General features: G+C 38.7%; 1 protein-coding gene across 2 annotated transcripts in view; it reads left to right on the top strand.

The window, feature by feature from the left end:
* SNX9 (sorting nexin 9) overlaps window positions 1-22,958 on the top strand; it is a 40,638-nt gene that overhangs the window by 10,342 nt on the left and 7,338 nt on the right. Inside the window, exons 3-14 of one of the 2 annotated variants that reach the window (XM_081941254.1) lie at window positions 4,870-4,944; window positions 6,393-6,506; window positions 13,664-13,817; window positions 14,703-14,856; window positions 16,153-16,237; window positions 16,833-16,958; window positions 17,744-17,861; window positions 18,909-19,039; window positions 19,928-20,031; window positions 21,233-21,336; window positions 21,850-21,927; window positions 22,683-22,759. In XM_081941254.1, the coding sequence (XP_081797380.1) occupies window positions 4,870-4,944; window positions 6,393-6,506; window positions 13,664-13,817; window positions 14,703-14,856; window positions 16,153-16,237; window positions 16,833-16,958; window positions 17,744-17,861; window positions 18,909-19,039; window positions 19,928-20,031; window positions 21,233-21,336; window positions 21,850-21,927; window positions 22,683-22,759 (1,320 nt within the window). The remainder of the gene's footprint in view (window positions 1-4,869; window positions 4,945-6,392; window positions 6,507-13,663; window positions 13,818-14,702; window positions 14,857-16,152; window positions 16,238-16,832; window positions 16,959-17,743; window positions 17,862-18,908; window positions 19,040-19,927; window positions 20,032-21,232; window positions 21,337-21,849; window positions 21,928-22,682; window positions 22,760-22,958) is intronic. The other variant, XM_081941255.1, reaches the window with a different exon arrangement.

Below are 22,958 nucleotides of genomic sequence, written 5' to 3' on the forward strand. Positions count from 1 at the left end.
GAATAATTGTTGACAGAGCAGTGGCACAGAGACCTGACGGCACTAAGGTCCTCAGGGATCGAGCCTTTGGTGGGTCGGAACTTCCAAGCCATCTCTGGACACCAAGGCTGATAGTGCCTAAGGCAACCTTACTATCTGTAAGGAGCCCGCAATCACCTCACCTGCGCCTTCTCGATAGCTGAACCTCGCCTGGGAATCTTTCCTGGCTGCAATTGTCCCTGTGCTGCCTTTCTTCCCTGTGCAGGCTTGTTAATCACTGGGAAACGCTCCGCCGCTCCTGTTAATCAGTTGAGGGGCGAACCGCAGCAGTTCCCTCACAAAAAGAAAAAAAGTTTTAAAAGGACTTTGAACGGCCACGGAGCGACCCAGAAGAGATCGCAGAGGATTTCTGGCTTGCTCAGCACAGCGGCAAGAGGCTATTAATGCCATAGCTGAGTGCCAGAAGTGGGCTGCGCGACCGTTGTAAAAGGGCGCGAATCGCCATTGAACTGCTGTCAAAAATTTCCAAAATGGCGCCCACCATTGATTCTGAGGCTTCTGCGATGCTAGAGAGACCTGAACAGTCACAGGCCACTCACCCAGGTGATGTGGCCTTAGTGCCTCAAGATTCCCCTCAGCCTTCCACATCTGGAGGCAGGGGTTCTACCTCCTCAAAGAAGAAACCTGAAAAAGCTGCAGCAAAAGCAAAGAAACCAAAAAAAGCCTCCAGCTCACGATATGGGCAGCAGAAAGAAAAGGCATTGGAGCGTATTCAAAGAGGCTCCTTCTCCTCAGGCACCTGATAGACCACAACAGAACCAGGGTCAGTTGCCCCAGCTGATGTCTCCTGGTGACAGGCTTCATAGAGAGACTCCTATTAACCCTATTTCCCCAATTGATGTCTCAAACATATGGGGGACACCTCAGGAACCCCAGGTTTTTATGCCTGACAGAGGTGTTGCGCTGCCACCTACGCTCCAGAGACTGGAGTCATTCCCTTCCACCTCTGCTGCACCACATCTGGGCCTGATACCTCCAATGCTCTTGCCAAATTTTCATGATTTAATTGCCAGTGCCATCTCACACGGCATCACAGCAGGCATACAGCAGAGGGAGGCCCTTTCCCAGACAGGCTCCTGCCACAGCCCCTCCACAACCACCACCAATCACAGTGGCGACACCTACTGACCTGGTGGCAACACCTACTGACCTGGTGGTTTCTGGCCAGGAGGATCAAGAGCTAACCTCTGAATCAGAGGAAGGTGAGCTCAAGGAGGCTGAGCTCTCTGAGGATGAAGGAAGGGAGACTGACCAAAAGAACTCTTCAGGACTCTTCCCTCCAGCTCTCTTTTCCTCCTTGCTGTACAAGGCTAAGGCAGCCTCGAAAAGTGGGCCTCAACAGACTATGGCCACTCCCTGGCCAGCTGCTATTAGTGCAGAATCCCTATACTCTGAACAGACTCTGCCAGCAGAGACAATTCCTATGCCTAAGTTTTTCATTGATTTGATCCAGAGGCAGTGGGCTTCCCTCAGCTTCAGATAAAAAATTCTTCAATGTCGCTGACGAATTGGCGCAATTCCTCTCTGTTCCCTTGATAGATGCTCCAGTGATCTCTCTCTACACCCCAGCTCATATGCCAGGAGCTTCAGAGGACGTACTCAAGCCAGAGGAGAAAAAGGCTGACCTTACTCTGCAAAGAGGGCATCAGGCTGCGACTTGGGCAGTCAAGGCCGCCACAACAGCCTCGTTCTTCACCCAGCCATGTCTTCTTTGGCTGCAAGAACTGCAACAACAAGTTCCCATTTCTGATATCAGGGCTCACCAGGACATTGCGAAGCTAGTGGCGGCTGTCCAGTTCGCTTCGGATGCAACCTTGTCTTCCGCCAGATTCGCCGCCAGAGCCATGGCCTCTTCTGTGGCATCCCGGAGGCTTCTGTGGCTTCGCCAGTGGCAGGCTGACGCACGCCACAAATGGAAATTGGCCTCCGCTCCCTTCAAAGGTGGCTCTCTCTTTGGGGATGCTTTGGACCCATTCCTGGTGGAGAATAACACATCAACCGACAAGGGGGCACCAAATCGCGTTCACTCATGGACGAAGCCATGAAGCTGGGTCTTTGGGCCGAGAAGAACTTACTTTCTCTCACTGCGGAACATATCTCGGGGGTGGTGAATGTGCAGGCAGATTGGCTCAGCCGCGAGGTTCTGGACAATGCCGAGTGGCAACTGCATCCCTTGATTTTTCAGGACACAGTGGACAGATTTGGTATGCCAGTCATAGATCTATTTGCCACCCCCAACAACAGTCAACTTCCGAGATTCCACACTCGGTACCCAGCGCATCGGTCGGAAGGGCTGGATGCCTTGAGATGCAGGTGGCCTCCGGGCCTTCTCTACACCTTCCCACCTCTGCCCCTCTTGCCCAGAGTAATGCAAAAAATTCTCAGGGAAAAGGCCAAGGTTGTGTTGGTCGCCCCACACTGGCCAAGCAGGACTTGGTTCGCCCACCTGTGGATACTTTCGGTGGACAGACCCTGGAGGATCCCTTGGGACAGGATCTCCCTCCGTCAGGGGTCACTGGAACACCCAGACCCTCAGTGGTTCCAGTTGACTGCCTGGCGTTTGAGCGGGGCATCCTAGAGGGGGACAATTTCTCCTCCAGGTTCATCAAGACAATTCAGGCTGCTAGGCGGCCATCCACAGATAGAATTTACGATGCCACCTGGAAAGCTTTCTGTTCCTGGTGCTCTGGTAAGAATTTGGACCCTATCAGGGTCATAATCCCTCAACTCCTAGAGTTTCTGCAGGATGGATTAGATAAGGGACTAGCCCCAAATACCATCCGGAGGCAATGGCAGCCATATCTTCCTTTTTGACATGTGGGGGTTCTCCTTCCCTGGCTCAGCTGCCTACAGTGTGCAGCTTTCTCAAAGGGGCGTCCATAGGTACCCTTCCTGGGATTTACCCAAGGTACTTGATGCCTTGACTAAGGCTCCCTTTGAACCTCTGAGAGAGGTTTCACTCAGATTATTAACGTTGAAAGTATCGTTTCTGGTGGCCATAATTTAAGCGCGTCGGATTTCAGAGTTGCAGGCTCTTTCGTACAGAAAAGAATTGTGCATTTTCCATACAGACCGGATGGTCTTACGCCTGGATCCCTCCTTTGTCCCCAAGGTGTGTTCCTGTTTCCACAGAACGCAGGAGGTTATTCTTCCCAACTTCTGTCCCCATCCTGTCCATCCACTGGAACGCAAATGGCACACCTTGGATGCAAGGAGGGCTCTCAAAATTTATTTACAACACACATCTACAACTCGGAAATCTGACGCGCTCTTTGTGTCCTTCCAGCCCACTTCCCTAGGTAACAAGGTCTCTTCCCCTACCATAGGCATACCAGTCTCAGTCTCTACAAGTGCCAGTTAGGATCACTGCGCATTCCACTAGAAACGCGTCAATCTCCGCAGCGTGGGCGGTTCAGGCGTCCTTACAGGAGATCTGTAGGGCTGCCACCTGGGCTACACCTAATGCCTTCATTAAGAACTATAAGATGGATTCATTTGCATCAGCAGAGGCGGCCTTTTGGTCGCAGGGTACTGCAGTCGGTGGTTGGGGCTGATGCTTCATTACCACAGTCTTAGACCCTCCCTGGGACTGTTACTGCTTTGGTACGTCCCATCCTGGATGCTGCCTCTACCACTATGGAGAAAGGGCATTGGTACTTACCTGAGACGCCTCTTTTCCTAGGGTGGAGGAAGCATCCAGCCCCTCCCTGATTTGGACTTGATCCTTGGTCATGCCTTGTGTGTTACTGTTTTTACCTTTGCTGTTTACCTGTTGAATAAAAAAAAAAGGTCATCTTGGTTATGACGCGGTAAGGATGGTCAGAGGAGATTAATGGCATAGCAGAAAGCTGGAACTGGATGTCCGGGGTACAGGTATGTTACAACTGTTGACGATGACGCACGGGGTCTGGGGTTTTTCTTCGTCAAAAGCTGGGTCTACCTAGCAACAGGGGCGGAGCTTAACAATGTTACCAGACTCAGTCCTCAATATGATTGGATGAAGGTTAACCCAGCCTGGATGCTGCCTCCACCCTAGGAGAAGAGGCGTCTCAGGTAAGTACCAACGCCCTTTTTATTGAAAAAAACCCTGAAAATCTGAAACAGTATTTGCACATTTTTATTTTTCTCATGCAGATTAATAACAACATGAGCTTTACTTGATACAGGTTTACATATGTAAAGAGAAGCCACAAACGGCACTGAGTTCGCCAGGGCAATTTGTTCATCTATTTCTCAAAGCTGCAAATATTTACTGATAAATAGAATTAAGAAATAAAGAGAATTGCGTTATAACTGAATACCTGTACTTAAGAGTGATTCATAAAAAATTATGGGAATTATTATAAGAAAATTTTAGGATTATAATAAAATTTTGATTCCATATTTTTCTCTGTCATTTGATTATTAGTGTTATGAAACATAGAGGAAATAGGAAAATGAGGAGTTTGAAAGATGATATTTTGTGGATTTCCTATAAAATTCTGCATGCAAGAATAAATAAGCTGCAAGAACCATCAGAGGTGTTATTGATTATACTTTTTTCTTGTAATACTAATATTTTGGTCAGAATTAAGTATGCAAATATTGTTTACCATGATGTCAATGAAATTAGCCTATAAAAATAATAATCTGATTTTACTTCTCTGATGATTCTAAAAAAGAAAAAGAAAAATACCATTATTCTCTTCAGAAAGGAAGAAACTAAAATTGGTGTTGAAGATATAATAAATGTGTAAAAAACAGAGTATAATTTTATTTCTGAAAACTGAATATATAATTTCTTACTTTTATAATTTAACTGCTCACACTATATTTTAAAAATTATTTTAGGATGTAGGTGGGGGCTGGCTGGAAGGCAAAAACAGCCAAGGAGACAGAGGACTGGTTCCTACAGATTATGTTGAGGTAAGATATATTATAATAAAACAATATTTGTATATATATACAATGCAGCTGTAATATATAATATATAAGTAGACTTATTGCCAGTATTATACATGGTATTTTATATGGTACAGAATTCAGTTATTTACACAAAACCAAATCACAAAATGTTCATCCTTAAATGTCAGATCACAAACTGCTTCCTGAAGCAGACGTTAAAAAGTAATATACCTCTATAATTTATGGAGCGCACACAAACTGGGTAAGTCCTATGTGTTTAGTAGAATTCTTTTTTGCATATGAGTCTTAAGCTAGACTTTTGGTTAAATAATCTTTTTTAGATTTATTGACTAGGAAGATTAAAAAATGCTAAATTGGTTATGTGAGAGTTTTATATAGACATCTTATCTTTGATTCTTTCCAGCTAAATGGAATGGTGAAAATAAGCCATGTAAAGACAGGTGCAACGGCCTATCCATCTGTTTAAGCTCCAAAAACTGATCAGAAAAGAACAACTAACCTTGGTATGGGTAGTGGAAACATTTGAAGTTAGGCTGGACCAAGTTAGAGAGAGAGAAAATCCACAAATTTTCCCCCATTGCATCCACGTGAAAGAAGCAATTGGGAATGTTGCCAACTCCTCCATTTCAACTCCTCTGTCCTAGCCACATGACCCAGACAGAAGCTATTATTAAATACATAGAAAAATCCAGAACTATGTTCTGCATGCTTTTCCTGCTTTGTATTTTTTTCTCAAGCCAACAAAATGTTGGAAAGAGATAAGCTAAAAGGGATCAGAAATCTGTCTATGAATATATAACTCTCCAAAAATGGAATATAGACCAAATTTGGCATAGGGAAAAACTGGCAAAAGAGAGGTCGGGTGTCAAAAATGGGCCTGATCAGGTCAGAGATTGTAGAGAAAAAAGTTATAGGAAATAAAATTCTCAGTATATTAAAAGAGAGGTAGTTGTGCAATGATTCAGATGACTTTTCCATTGTAAGTCACATAGCCCACAATGCAATGTATATAGTTCATCCTGGCTTTTTCTAGTGAACATATATACACAGAGATGCAACAGAAAAGGAAAGGAGAAACAGGTACTCATATAGACAGATGCAGCACATTGCTTGGTTACACAGAAGCAAACACAGGTGTCTTCTATGAGTTCTGCTGGATTAAAAACCAAACCAAACCAGAAGCCATGATTGCATGTTTTCCAGCTTTGTACTGGTCTGTTCCTTCTTGCTGAATGCCTGTATGTATTCGGGTTTCACTCAGAACACATAAAGTGGTAATCATTTTTTTAAAGAATAGTTTGATTAAGTTATTATATTGGGCACTTGTTCTAAATGGAGAAGATATAGTCCTGAATTTTTGTGTTCCACGAAGTTCAAAGTTAGATCCTCAATTGAAATTGTTGTCTTTGGTTTTAGAAATGTTTTTTCAGCAATCTTCTGTTTTTCAGATTATACAAGAAAGCACCAAAGATGGAATTTTGGTAGCTGATCAAGCTTTTTTTGACAGCTTCTCCTCAAATGCTTCACAGACGAATTCACAAGCAGTGAAAAACAATAGCCAAGTATGCATTTTAATAGTATTCTTGAGTGCTAATATATATACGGATATATAGGAAATAGGAAATAATTGAAGTCCTGAAATAGACTTAAAACAGTTTTTGCAATGAATTAAAACTGCAATCTCACAAGACTTTTAATAAAGAAATTTGAATTTTAATACCATAGAACAGAAAAAAATCCAACATGCGTGATAAAAAATTAAGTGTGCCTTCCCATAATATGAAGCATCTGCCTGTGTCTGATTTACACAAATAGTCCACAAATGGACACTTTGAAAATTTTATATTAGTTTTTCTGTGCCTCTAAACATTAAATCAAAGTTTTTTGCTAGTTCAGTTGCTAATACAAAGCTAATGTAGTTTATTGTGCTGGCTGAAGTTTCTGTGTCTTTAAAATCCAATCTCAGAATGATTCAATCAGTGCTAATTGTTTGGTTAGTGTATTTAACTAAAATTTCCTCAGTAGAAGTTTAAAAGTGGCTTGTTGGGTTTTGGAAAGGGTCTTAGCATTAAAAAGAAATACTGAATATCTAATTGTGATATAGGTAAGCAATATCTAAATCATACAAATTCATACCATTCATCTCACGAGACACACTTTAAGTAGCTCTTAACTTTAAATATAAGGAAACTTCTCTTAACTACATTTATTAGATTTTTAAGAATACAAGGTATAATTTTTCATCCCCTTTTCACTAATCTTCAAATAAACTAGCCTATTTCCTTGGTGATGGAAAATTACTAAGAAAATTTCATGGCTGTACAGTGATTTAAACAATTTCCCACCACCACCTATACTAATAAAATGGTTGCTGCTTAAGTTTTTGCTTGCTATAAAATCAAAGGGATTTGAGCAATCAAATGATTTCATTATTCTGTATTGTACTGCTGTATTTAATCACTACTTTTTTGTCTTTTGCTATTTGCAAGAACAAACAGATTTATATTTCCAAATGCAAAACAAAAACAAAAAAGCAAATGAGGTCTTTTCATAGACAAAAATATATTAATCTTCTGCAATGAAATTTGGAAGTTTCAAAAACACTTTTCAATTATTAATGAAATCCACCACCATATATACCTAACTCAGAATTTCTTTTCTCACTATTAAGACCTTTGAACATCAATCCTTGAAAAGAAAAATAATCATTCAGCTCCTGACCTATGGACGACAGAGATTTAAATATTGTGAAATAAAACCAGTACAGATCCAAATCAACATTGCAATATGCAGCAAAGGAAAATGGGAAAGCTGATAAGATTGGCTTTATAATGACAGGTCAAATACCCTATATGTTTTCTGGCTGCTACTGGGTGAATCTGCAGAAACGTCTGAGTTTCTGTTGGTCCCTAAAACTAACAAGTTTCTAGGCAAGAACAGAAATCTGGAAACTTTGAAAGGCTATTGAAACTTGGAAAATTAGTGATCCAGAGAAACAAATTTATGTAGATCACATCTTACATTTTTTCTAATACAACATAATTTCTCAAACTCATGAACAATTCCTTGAAATAGGGCAAACAAAACAAGGAATAGAGCTAGAAAGTAGTATCAAAGAAAGAACACTTGGAAGATAATGGGAAAAACGCACATACCGTGAAGAGTATATATATTTTTTGGAAATAATCAATTATACCTCTGTCTGATAGGACTCTCCAGATGAGCTTATGTGAGGTTTTGAAACATTCTAAAATTCTCACTTACTATAATTCACATATTTTTTATGCCAAGATCACAGCCAATTTACTTTATACATGCACCATAGGTCTCTCATCCCTTTAAAATCCACAAATTTACATCTTTCGGATATCCATGCTTTTATGGACACCTTGGATTGTACATGTTATTGCACATGGGGTTAGTCATATATACAGAAACCTGTGGGCCTTAGTGAGTAATTAAAGTATTAACCCTGAGGTAGGCTGACAAAAATAAAATTCATATTATAATGCAAATCATTTTAGATATTGTCATAGGGCAATTATGAAGTTATAAAAAGTAACAAGTGAATGAAAAATCTCTCTTGGTTTGTAGAAGTAATTCATAGTGATTTTCATTGTTGGGTGAATTTTTTAAAATCATATCCCTGTTACTAATCCCAGGAAAGTCTGACTGCAACTCAGCAGTAAAATTTATTATTACAGATGTATGATCCTCTTTAATTATATGTATATGTAATTATAGTATTTTTCTGGAGGAATTTGCAGGATTAACCAGGATTGGGTATTCTGACGTCCAATTGGCCTCAAGACAGAGTTAAAACTGAAGCCACGCCTCTGTGCTCCTTGCTTCTGGTTCCCAGTTTCAACTCTGTCTGGCCGAAGAAGGACGAGTTGTTTTTGGTTCCTGAATATTCCAAAAACAATCCAGTGCCATCCTGCAATTTCTTCCTCCCTGCCTTCTCCCCTTTGCCTTCATCTGCTTCCTGGAAGCCTCCCCTTGGTGTGGCTTGCTCCCGGCCACCGGTAAGGGTCTTACAAGTTGTTTGTTGGGGCTATAGAGGCGGGACGCCATTCCAGTGGCCATTTTGGGCCTCATGTTCTGGCGGGCCGCATGGGCTGGGGCAGAGCCTGCTACAGAGCCTCGATCTCATCCCTGCCTTCCTGGGGGCCATCCCTTCTGCAGCGGTGGTGGCGGTGGCAAGGCCCTGCGGGCCCAAAATGAGGCCAGTAGGCCCGGAGCAGCACAGGACAGCGAAGACCGCGTGGTGCGTGGCGTGGTGCTGCCGGCAGCTACGCGGTTTGCTAAAGGGGCCGGAAAGGTCTACCGGAGAATGGATTCGTCATGTGGAGGCCCTGAGTGACTGGGGGAAGCTGTTTTTTGGCTACTATTAGGTGGAATGAGCCTAGAGGAGCCCTGACCTGGTACCATGGCAGATGGAGAGGAGAGGCCAGATTCCCCCCTCCCCCCTTGTCTCCTGAGGAGGGAACTTCCAGTAGGGCCCAAGAAAGGCCCACAGCCTCTGCAAGGCTACGAAAGACCATAGCTGCTGGGAAACCCTCCAAGGCCTTGCAGAGGGATGAAGAAGAGGCACAGGGGTCTGGAAAAGCGGGTATCCAGGGCTGAACAGAGGGGTAGGCGTTCTCCCCTGAGATCTAGATCGCCCATTAGATCCAGGTCTAGGTCTCTTCCAAGGGGGGATTCCCCAGTGTATCTCAGGGAATATGCAGGGGACATTTCCCCTCCCCCCTCTATGTGGTGGAACAGGGCCCCTATCTAAGGGATCCTTTTCAATGCAGGGGGGCCAGGGAGGATAGTTCCACTAGGCCATCCTTGGCTCCACAGCCTGATGACTGTGCACAGTAGGGGGAAGAGGATTAACAACCAGAGTTTGGTATCTGCCCCAGTGTTGAAGCAGACATCAATGTTTCTAGGCAGATTGGGAAGCTTTTCCTGTGTGACTTTGTTATAATGGAAGATTGGCTTGTGAAAGCTGTGTCTTTGTCTGCGTGGATTTATTTCAGTTAAGTTTTTACAAGTTTTGCTTTTATACTTTTTAACTTCAAGGATCTGAACATTATAGTATAGTAGAATTTGTGCTAAGGGCAATAACTTTTGCTTGACTGTGTGTTGCTTCTGATTAAGTGAGTCATATGGTATGTATACAGTTTAGCTATCCACCTTGTTTGCCAGAATTTGCCTATACCAGTTTTCCTACGGCTTCTTATTTTCTTCTCCTCCTTTACTGAAAACTTATTTTTCAGAGTGCATTTTCTAGCATCTCTCACTAATTCAACCATTTTGGAATCTCTTGTACAATCTTTGCTTTCAACCTTTTCTAAAGAAAAGGTTATTTTCAGAAAAAATAAACCATAATTTGATTTCTTGATAAGTTCTGTTGGTTAGTTAAAATTTGTGTGTCTATTACACTATTGCATTCTAAAATACAGGAACAGAATTGGAAATATTTTACTGTAGCTTTGGGAACTGGAAATTATAGACATGGAGGAATTTACTGGTTTACTGGTTAATACAGGTGAACCTCAAAAAATTAGAATATCCTGCAAAAGTTCATTTATTTCCAGTAATGCAACTTAAAAGGTGAAACTAATATATGAGATAGACTCATTACATGCAAAGCAAGATAGTTCAAGCTGTGATTTGTCTTCATTGTGATTATTATGGCTTACAGCTCATGAAAACCCCAAATCCACAATCTCAGAAAATCAGAAAAAGAGGTGCAATATTCTAGGCTCAAAGTGTCCCACTCTAATCAGCTAAATAAGCCATAACACCCACAAAGTGTTCCTGAGCCTTTAAATGGTCTCTCAGTCTGGTTCAGTAGAAATCACAATCATGGGAAAGACTGCTGACCTGACAGTTGTGCAGAAAACCATCATTGATACCCTCCATAAGGAGGGAAAGCCTCAAAAGGTAATTGCAAAGGAAGTTGGATGTTCCCAAAGTGCTGTATCAAAGCACATTAATAGAAAGTTATGTGGAAGGGAAAAAGGTGGAAGAAAAAGGTGCACAAGCAGCAGGGATGACCACAGCCTGGAGAGGATTGTCAGGAAAAGGCCATTCAAAAGTGTTGGGGACTTTCACAAGGACTGGACTGAGGCTGGAGTCAGTGCATCAAGAGCCACCACACATAGACAGATCCTGGACATGGACTTCAAATGTCGTATTCCTCTTGTCAAGCCCCTCCTGAACAACAACAAACATCAGAAGCATCTTACTTGGGCTAAAGAAAAACAGACCTGGTCTGTTGCTTAGTGGTCCAAAGTCCTCTTTTCTGATGAGAGTAACTTTTGCATCTCATTTGGAAACCAAGGACCCAGAGTATGGAGGAAGAATGGAGAGGCACACACTGCAAGATGCTTGAAGTCCAGTGTGAAATTTCCACAGGCTGTGTTGATTTGGGGAGCCATGTCATCTGCTGGTGTTGATCCACTGTGCTTCATTAAGTCCAGGGTCAACGCAGCCGTCTACCAGGAGATTTTGGAGCACTTCATGCTTTCTTCTGCAGACGAGCTTTATGGGGATGCTGACTTCATTTTCCAGCAGGATTAGGCACCTGCCCACACTGCCAAAAGCACCAAAACCTGGTTCAATGGCCGTGGGATTACTGTGCTTGATTGGCCAGCAAACTCGCCTGACCTGAACACTATAGAGAATCTATGGGGCATTGCCAAGAGAAAGATGAGAGACATGAGACCGAACAATGTAGAAGAGCTGAAGGCCGCTATTGAAGCATCCTGGTCTTCCATAAAACCTCAGCAGTGCCACAGGCTGATAGTTTCCATGCCACGTCGCACTGAGGCAGTAATTGCTGCAAAAGGGGCCCAAACCAAAGCACTGAGTACATTACCATGTAATTTTTATTTTACATACCGACTTAACAATCTTAGTTGGGAACGGAATTTCTGTTGCTAAGTGACACAATTATTAGGTGAAACATCACATGACTGCACCGCTTACAAATGGCAGTTCCAATAATTCTAGTTGCCGATGGCCAGCATTGTAGTTGGTAGGCAAGGTCCTCACACTTCTCCTGCCCTGCCTTACTTGCCTCCTGTTCTACTATCCCCCATCTCTGCCTTTTTGGTTGCCCTGCACTTCACCACCACTGCCTGATGCTACCCTCCCCCCTCAGCTGACATTTGCTATATTACTCCTCCTTTGGCTTGGGTTATGAGGAATGAGCCTCTTCTTGCTGAATCTCTCAATTGCTTTTAATACCATGGACTAAGGTAACTTTTTGGGTAAATCAAGGATTATGCAGTGCTAGCTCCAGAGAATATGCTGCCCCTTAATCACATTGACACCATCTCTCAATGATGTTAAGAATGATGTTAAGTAATGTTAATAATTTTTAGAATGATTCGGAAGAAGGGATGGTATTAGCATTCTCTAATTTTTGGTACCCTATGCCAGTGCCCACTCAGTCTTAGCCTAAAACCAGCCCTAGGAGCAATGATTTTCCTCCTTTTGTAGAGACCAGTTTCAGTTGATAATTTGGGGAGAGAGTTTGCATTCTTGGGACCTCTATTCTAGAGTATCATAGGGCTTGGCCATTCTCCTTCCTCTCCCTCAGTTATCACCTAGATAAAGCCATTGGGAGAAATTATCTGTTGGCATTAGTGATATATTATCAATCAGTAGGAGGTACTTAATTATGCCCATCACAGATTGGGCAGAAGATCTCAATTTCTGGATGCTCTTAGATTCTGGATGAGGGGAAAAACAGGCAATGCATCTGAGTCCAAGGAGTAAAAGGAATCTGAGGGCAGATCAAAACAATCCAACAAAGAAATTACAGTTAAATCAATAAAATATGGCAACTGGCACAAACCAGATGGAACGAAGCAAGGCTTTAACTCTTCTTTACCAAAGGCTGGGTGAAGAGATGGGTCTTCACGGCTCTTCTAAACAATAGTGGGGCGGGGGAGGGGATCCATATTTTATCTTGCAATTGTAACAACTGTTTCTAATTGCAAATCTGAATTTATTAAGCCAAATATGTGCCACTAACTTTCCAATGCATTGCAACATCCTTGCCTTTCTCTACCCTAATTGAATCTGGAAGCATCTAATCATCAGTTTCTTTTGAACTGAGAAGTTCTCATTTTCAATTTCGGAATAAAACAGGATCTTACACCATGTTTTGAAGTTTGGTTAGAAAACTGTTTAAATAAGCACTTTTTGATTTATCTGTATTGCAGAGGAAAATAAAGATATTCCGTATACAATCAAAATGCTTGTGCATGTTTCAGCTCAGTCAGCTAATTTTCCATACCTGCTACCTTTCCCCTTTTTAATAATCAGAAAAATTGAAATTTCTAATGTTAAATTTATGATGTTTTTTAAAATATTGAACTGAACACTGCTATTGCTTGAGTTTGGTTGCATCTTGAGAGAAATATTATAAACATTTTAATTGGGCAATCTTATTTTCAGAGTTTTTTAAAATTAATTTTATACTAGCAGGTAAAATTTGCATGATATAATCAATTACATACATTTACAAAATTTCCAAATCTGATATTCATTCTTACGTTTCTTTCTAGAATATAATTTTGATTGCTCTTTGGGGAAAACTGTACTTTAAAAAACCCCAATCATGTAGTTTTTAAAATTGGTTTCAAATACTCTCACTTCATTTTTTTATTAATGCTATTTCCTTAGACTAATGGCTTCTTCATCTCCTTTGTCATAGGTTACCAGTAATGCAAATGATCCCTGGTCAAGTTGGGATAATACAACAGCTGATGATGCCTGGTCAACAAAACCTGAAGCTAGGCAGAAAAATAGTGCATCGAACAATTGGGAGGCAGCAGCATTTGGTCATCCTCAAGCTTATCAAGGTCCAGGTCAGTAGACTGTCTATCATTGATAAGAATTTTTAGGAATGGTGATTGGACTCTTAACTTTGACTTTTGATGAAATGCATAATTTGAAGTTTTCTAAGACTATTAGGACAGAATGTATATATGGTAATCTTTTACATTATATATTGTGTAGATCTATTACTTAAAGTCAGTGATCTGGTAGATGGGCATGTCAGGGAAAATTGAACCATCTGGGAAAACAAAAATAATCTGAAATTTATTTTTTAATGTATTTATTTTACTGAAAAGTATCGTTCCATCTGATTAAATACAGAATCAAATTTGAGATAGGCAACTTGTGTTCCCCTCATTTTCAAAACTATTTAGTATAAATAGTCGAGCCTGAAGACCTGGCTCTGCTGATTGGCCTGGGGACAAAAAAGGGGAGTACATCGCTGGAGGTGATTTGCTAGATTAACTTGCTGACCCATTTCACCCCTGTACGTCTTGCTCCCCCTCCCTTCATTTTTAAAAATTTAACATTATTGTACCTCCACTGTTTATTATTTCATTCTTTTACTATTGTTATTTTTACATTTTCTTATCTTTCCCCCACATTTTATTGTTGTAGGCTGCCCACAGAGAGATGGGCAGCAAATAAATTTAACAAATGTATAAAAATAATATTTGCTATACCATACATCTAAATTCTTTTACAACTACAGATTTTTAATCCTCATTTCATTAAATTACAAAATACTGAGATGATAGTAGCTTATTTGTTTGACAGTTAAGCAGTCCTTTTAGTTTTCAACAACATGCCACTATGTTCTACATGGCTGTTAGGGGAAGTTAGGGGAAAATCCTAGTTAGATATGTACACTCTTTTTATTAATTAGCTGCTCAACACCCTTCTTTGCTCTTTAGCAGCGGCTGATGATGATGAATGGGATGAAGAGTGGGATGAGCCAAAATCAGCAGCTACCTCTTATCCTGGTTATAAAGAGGCAGAGCCCTCTGATCCAGCTGGGCTTCAACGTGGAAACAGCCGTGCAACTGCTATGAAATTGCCACTGAACAAGTAGGAATCTTACCATGGCACTGTAATCAGAATAGAAATTAAAGAGATGTATGAATTCCTCTCTTATTAGTTCGAATACTGTAGTCACAATCAATAACTGATGCATCCTACAGATCTTAAAAAGAAAAAAAAAACACTTGTATTGTTCAATTGAAAGATCTAGCTAAGTAGTGTAATAGCATCTAGCCGATTACAAAAAACCAAGCAGGATAGCCTTAATTGGTATTAGGATAGGATAGAAAATCATGAAATTCCTGGACTCTTAAACTAGACTAGAAAGTTTTTTAAAAATCCAGAAGGTACTGGATGTCTACTCTATTAACTGACTGGCCTAATAAGATTACAGCAATCAAATTCGACTCAAAGGAGATTTTATCTATCTTAACTGAAGGGTTTAGAAAAATGAGAATGTTTTCTAATTTAGCTGAATAATTTATAAAAAATAGAATTGTATTTTCTAACTTTTAATCATGTTTTATTCTGAAATAAAAATGTAGAGATATCTATTTTTATATTAAAAACTTATTTTTGCCTGAATAACTATTCAGATGGAATTCTGGCTCACTGGTTGTATCATTTATTCTTCTAATTTTCTGTTGATAATACAATTAGTTGTTTTAACAGGATAAGCCTAATCTCCATTTACTGAATTATATCACTAGCTGAGTCTAGCTGCTCTAAGGTTTTAACATTTATCAATTTACATTCTACTTGAATTGCTGAAATAACCTTAGGAGGCTTTATATCCTGACTGTCAATAGCTTTCTCTATCTAGTTACCAAACACTGGGCTAAGAACTGCTTTTCCGTCACTGGAAATCAATGTTCAATGGATTCATGTGTGGCTAAATATATATGAGGTCTGATTAGAAAGTGAGATGAAAATCCTGCTATAGACAAATCTTTTTTCATGTGTTGGGAGTAGAGATGGGAATTGGATTGGAACAGAGTTTGATTTATATGAAAATATTGCTGGTTTCTCAAGTGACAGAAGAGAATTTAAGAGCCCAATGGATGGTATTTTGGTGGCAGTTGGTACTAACTGCTGCTATCCACTGTTTGTTCTAATTGGAAGAATTCAGCCAATCACAGCTGGCTTAATAGTGTATGTAGAGATAGACACTTCAGATGCAGTTGTTAATTACATTGAGACTAGATCATTTTTGGCTCAAGTATTTTATTAAGAAGGCCATTTATCACATTCAAAAGCCAAGGGCCGATAAATCATGGCTGGCATTTCTGAATACAGCAAAAACCCTATGAAAGAAGACTTGAGTCATTTTATTTCTCTGATTAGATTTCCTGGATTTGCAAAACCCGGAGTGGAACAGTATCTGCTGGCAAAGCAGCTAGTGAAACCCAAAGAGAAAATTCCTATAATTGTAAGTTAATACCAATCTATCTAAAATTTTAACCATTGCATAAATTATTAAATACTTTAAAGGTATGAACCACAATTAAACCAAAGTAGTAAATAGTTAGGACAGCATATGGGATAGTGGAACCTCAATTCTTTATATCTGAAACTATAGAAGCCTATAATTCATTAATTCAGCATTGAACATGGACTGAAGTTCTTCATTAACATCTTATAGCATAATTGAAGCCTCTTAACTTAATTTTAAGTTTAAATTTTAGGGGATTTTTTTTCTTGAAATCAACTCTCATGCTGTCTAGTCGAAAGTATATTGCATATAGTACTTTGATTACTTTGAGTTCTAAGTAACGAAAAAGAATTTTTGAGAAATATTTATTCATGTTGCATTGTCTACCTACTCCAAATCAGTATTGATTGTTATATATAATAGTATACCCTACTAAGTTACAGAAAACATATTTGATTTTTATATTTACAAGAGCTAATTGCTTTTAGATAAAACTTGTAAATCTTAATAGATGTGGGTGGCTATATATAAAAGGTATGATACCATACATATAGCATTCTTAGAATTGATATATAATTTTCTTATCCTATAGATTGGAGATTATGGTCCAATGTGGGTTTATCCTACTTCTACATTTGACTGTATTGTGGCTGATCCAAAAAAAGGTTCTAAAATGTATGGTTTGAAGAGCTACATCGAATATCAGCTTACATCTACAGTAAGTGTGTACCAGAAGACTTTTATCATAGTACAGGCATGTCCAAAGTGCGGCCCAGGGGCCAAATGCGGCCCTTTTTCAAATTGCAAGTGGCCCGCAGCCTCTTCTCCCCACTGGAGTTATTTGTTTAGTCTTTCATAAAATACCGTATTTTTCGAAGTATAAAGATGCATTTTTTTCCCCTCAAAAAAGAGGCTAAAAATCTGGGTGCACCTTATACACTGAATACAGCATTTTTTGCCTCCCAAAACTCTGCCCCCTTCTCCAAAATGGCTGTGCATAGCCTTTAGGAGGTTTTCAGAGTGCTCCTGAGGACTGTGGAGGGCATAAATGAGCAAAAAACGGGCCGTTTTTTGCTCAACTTTGCCCCCCCCCCAGCCCCAGGAGCACCCTAGAAGCCTCTTAAGGGCTATTCATGCCCTTTAAAAAAAAAGGCCCGTTTTCACGAAAAATGGGCCGTTTTGGGGAGAGTGCAAAACTTTTTTTTTAATTTGCCTCTTCAAAATCTTGGTGCATCCTATACTCCGAAAAATACGGTAGTTAATTCGCATTTAATGTTAAGGGTTCAAAGAATGTCAGGCTGAATGATCGGCCCCACACATTTTCACATCACCAAATCTGGCCCTCCTTGCAAAAAGTTTGGACACCCCTGTCATAGTATATATCAGTGTTCCCGTTTATAATAATATTCAACCCTAAACTTTAATACTATTGATAATATAATCTTTGTAATTATTACAGCTTTGCAGAATCCATATAGTAGAAGTTTTTTGTCTACTTTACAGAACACCAACCGATCGGTCAATCACAGATATAAACATTTTGACTGGTTATATGAGCGCCTCTTAATTAAATTTGGAACAGCCATTCCAATTCCATCTCTTCCAGATAAACAAGTTACAGGTAATTTTGTTAAAATCACAAGTTTGGCTAATCAGTGGTTTGTAATTTATTTTTCCAAAAATAGAGAAACTAAATTTATTGAGAGAACTTTCAAGTTATATCCCATTAAAATCCAGAAAAATAGAGAAATAAATCATAAAATTATGTGTATAACTGCTAGTAAAACTATTGTAATTATTTTGCCCAGTTTTATATTTCCTAAAAATGTGTAGTTATTTTGTTTTTTACAGCATTCTGACAATACTTTTTCATGGAATTTTTAATATGCTACATTGGACTATTAATGCCATAGTCCAAGGTTACACCACCCAAATTATAAACCTTTCTAGGGTGAGGAGGGCTACAAGTTTTGCTCTGATTAATTGGCATTTTTCTCCAGTTATCTTTCCTTGCTTTTATCGTGATAACCTTTTAAACAAATATATTTAAAACAGCCAATAACAGAGCAAATGGGGTAGCTCTTTGTACTGTTCAAATTGTAAAAGAAAACTGAGCGTGGACACACATACATTTCCATAATGCTAAGGAAACTGAAAATAGGAAAATGTATTTGTTTCCCATAGCATTGTTTAAAGATACCCTTGGCTACCTGTTCTACCATTTAAGTTATATTCATAAAGGAGATTGATTTTTAAAAATCTGCTGATTAAAGAATATTAGAGAAAGGAAACATTTTTGAAAGGAAATCAAAAGGGAGCTGAGATGGTGAGACAGCTTAGAAGATGGATGGGCTGATTCTATGACCCATATATGCCAAAGTTCACATAAATATTTTACTTTTTACCACTTCAACATTCTTAAGAGAAAACTAAATATTCTATGTCAGCAGTCTTTTGCCTTAAGCTGAAAATACTTGCCATAAAAAATTAAAACATTATACAAAATATATAAATTGAATATTTTCAGCTTGAGGGGGGAAAAGAGTTAGACATTAGGTGAATTCATGAAATGTATATATTTTCTCAAGCAAGTCAACATATTTAGTGATTGATCTCAAAAATTAGCATCAAAACATGGATGATAGCAAGAATCCTGTTTTGGCTACAGGACGTTTTGAAGAAGAATTCATCAAAATGCGAATGGAGAGGTTACAAGCTTGGTTGACCAGGATGTGTCGTCATCCAGTTATTTCAGAAAGTGACGTTTTTCAGCAATTTCTTAGTTTCCGTGATGAAAAGGTAACAGGTTTTCTTTAAAAAAATTGAGAAGGGATTGGTGAATAAATCTTAATTTAAAAATGTAATAGGGAATATTTCTTGTACAAAATGTTTGCCATGAACTCTAATGACTTCTAAGCTGTAGTTTAGAAAAGATAGTAGTTTAGGAAAGCAGTAAAATAATGAAACTTGATAGCAAGTCATGATCCACAAAGTCTTTCAAGTGTAATCAACAAAGGTGATTAGGGGACTGGAGACTAAAACATATGAAGAATGGTTGCAGGAACTGGTATGTTTAGCTTAAGAGAAAGAAGGACTAGGGGAGACATGATAGCAGTGTTCCAATATCTCAGGGGTTGCCACAAAGAAGAGGGAGTCAAACTATTCTCCAAGGCACCTGAGGGTAGAACAAGAAGCAATGGGTGGAAACTAATCAAGGAGAGAAGCAACTTAGAACTGAGGGGAAATTTCCTGACAATTAGAACAATTAATCAGTGGAACAGCTTGCCTCCAGAAGTTGTGAAATGCCCCAACACTGGAAGTCTTTAAGAAGATGTTGGATAGCCATTTGTCTGAAACGGTATAGGGTTTCCTGCCTAGGCAGGGGGTTGGACTAGAAGACCTCCAAGGTCCCTTCCAACTCTACTATTGTATTGTATTGTATTGTATCTGCAGAGATTTCAGAGCTCTTATCTTTCAAATAGCTGCCTCCTAAGCTTCAATAAACCATTTTATGTAGCTTTTTAGTATAAAGTAGATTGTATGCTTCTCATGATAATGGAGTTAGATATGCTTGATCTGCATATCAGCTGTGAAAGAACCAGAACAACTTTCCAATTTCCTTCCCTTATTAACACCATAGTGAATACTAGAATGTGCATTCCCTCATACAATCATTGTTATATTTAGGAATGGAAAACAGGTAAAAGGAAGGCAGAAAAAGATGAGATTGTTGGTGTCATGGTATTTTCTACTATGGAACCGGAAGCTCCTGATATGGATATGATAGAAATGTAAGTTACTGGATTCCCCATCTCTCTTACGATAGAACAAAAGTGAAAACTTTTTTTTGGGAAGTACCAAAATAGAACAAGTGTATCTTTAATTTTACTAGAATAAATATTTTTGCTGCAGCCAAAAGCTTTTGCTATTCCTTGTGAGGTTCATTTAAACAATTTGTATACTAGCAAGTAATCCTTTCAAGACTTAACCAAGTGTCGTATTATTGATGTTTGCTATTTTCCATATTGAGAACAAGTTTTGGACTATTGTCAAAGGCATAAATAGATCTCTATGGGCCACAAGGCTCTTCCATAAGTTGGGGTTCCCAGCGATGAAAGCGCTCAGTTGGAAAGTGCCCAGTTGGCAGCAATGAAGCACATATGTGAGAAAGGGAAAAGGAGAATTGCAGTTGCTTTTTCCCTACAGCAATTGCAGGCCTGAGAATTGAATGAGTGTTTCCTCACTTCATCAGTCACTCCAACTACCAACTTCCCTCCTGCTTGACCTCAGACAATAAGACTCCCTCTCCTCAACTTTGGCTGCCTGAAAGCCTTTTTTTCTTAGGTTTAACATATCTAGTCTGTGGAAAAACATATTTGGCCTTAAATGTAATTAAAGTTTATAACAGTTATAGTTAATGTGTTTGGTTTACGTGCTCGCTATTCCTAGTCTCCTTTATGGTGAACTCTCTCTGCCTTCATCCATAATTAAATATTTTCTAGCATTAATTTTAAAAATGGATAATGGTGACTAGATTATGTAGAATGTTCAGCTTGCACCAGTAAGCCTGGCATGAGAATGTTGTGCAGAACAATAAAGCAAACAAAGTGAATTTTTCATGGGGAAAAATGAAATAGTGAAGAGAGCATGCATTCTTCTCACCCATTTCTGAATTTTTCTTCATGCTGAATAATGGCAGCATTGTGACTGCACTGGGCCAAAGATGATAAAGAATGTTCTTTCTGAGCATGTTTTTTTTCTCCAAGGAAATTTTTTTAATGATTTGAAATGGATTCTTAGGCCAGTAAACAAATTTATTTATATATAATAGTTTGATTGTATATAATTACAATTCACAATTTTCACTATTTTCAGTAGACAAATACTTGAGAAAAGAAGGGAATGAGTGTAAATATATAGCCTGCTAGACAACAGAAAAATTAAAAGTTCTCCCTGTCTGATTTAGTTTTTTAAAAAATTATTATTACATAGTGAACAGAAGTGTGATGCAGTTGGCAGGTTCACTAAATCCATGGATGATGGAGTTAAGGAGTTGCTAACAGTAGGCCATGAACATTGGAAACGTTGTACAGGACGTAAGTGTTTAATATGTATTTGCTTTAATGATTTAATTTTCATTAAATGAAAATGTACGCTTCACATGTAAACCTTAGAACTATCAGTGCAATAATCATACATCAAATATAATAGCTTTGCAAAATATTCACATAAATATTTACCATATTAACACTTAAAAACTCTAATTTAATAAGCTTTTGGGGAAAAGCTGATACTTTTGATTTTTTATTGAAACTACCATATATTATCTGGAATTCAAAAGATACAGTTAGAATATATTTTGATTCACATTATATTTTTCTGTCTTGGGTAACTAAAATTAAGCATTACAAACCTGGTACCAAGAAATACAGAGGAAGTAAAACAAGGTATAGAAAATGAAATAATAAGGCAGAACGAAGTGAATGCAGCAAGATTTAAGGGCATTTGTCTTTGCCCCAATGGGATGTCCAGAAAGTATCTTGTATCTAGTTATTTACTGAAGATGTTTGCCATTATTCAAATACATTATACATGTGTTTTTCTTACAGCATTACCCAAGGAATATCAGAAAATAGGAAAAGCTTTACAGGGTTTGGCACTGGTTTTCAGTACTAGTGGTTATCAAGGTACTTTTTGATTGTATATATGTATATATATTTCAAAACAGCATCGACCTGTCTCCATTTGGGTGCCACAAAAAAGTTTGGGTTATCTTTTTGTAATTAAATTAGCATGAGTCTATTTGTAGGAATCAGGTATCAGGTTCAGAAATGTGTTTTAAACTAATTATTGCTGCCAATATATTCTAGTTCAATAATTTAGATATTTCAGTTTAGGTTTGTGATTTCTACTTATCACAATAAATGCTATAATAATCAATGAATAAAAATAAATCAGATCACAGCAAAATAAATAATTCAGTAATTTCCACATTTCTAGATTTTGGTGCTAATAAACTTGTTCAATAATAAAGGATTGTGGTACTAGTAATCTTTATGAGGCTATTTATTGCTTATTCCTGAATTACATGTGGCATTTAAAATGTGGCTGTTTTATCTCTATATATTTAATGGGTCCATTGAGAAAAAAAAAGAAAACTACATTCTGGTGTCACCTTATTTCTGATTAATTTTGCTTATCTGACAATTATGGAAATTATTGAAAGCAAATATTTTCCTTACTGTCCACATGTTCTATATCTTGACATTTCAACCAACTGATAAGTAGAAGTTTCTATTAAATATTGACATAAGTTAATGGATATTTTATTCACAAATATATCTTAAACTCGGTTTTTAAAATTAAATATTGTTACTCAAGATAACAGTTGTAGACTATATTAAAAAAAAACCTTGCTAAAATATGTCATTACTGTTTTTAGGAGAGTCTGACCTCAATGAAGCAATAACTGAAGCAGGAAAAACTTATGAAGAAATAGCCAGTCTTGTGGCAGAGCAGGTATATTCTGTCTTCTTATGATGGGAAAACTTTCTCTGTACACATAGGGTGGTGTGCATGCATGCACACGTCTTCAATCCCCCCACCCTTTACTTTTTCAACTCTTGTCAATAGCTTGGACTAGTCCCTGCAGTTTTCTGTTTGCCATTGCTCCTTCCTAGGCTGAAAGAGATGGCTTTGTGCCTAAGGCAGGATTAGA

This window comes from Natrix helvetica (genome assembly GCF_964273705.1).
Source record: "Natrix helvetica genome assembly, chromosome: 2".
NCBI lineage: Eukaryota > Metazoa > Chordata > Lepidosauria > Squamata > Natricidae > Natrix > Natrix helvetica.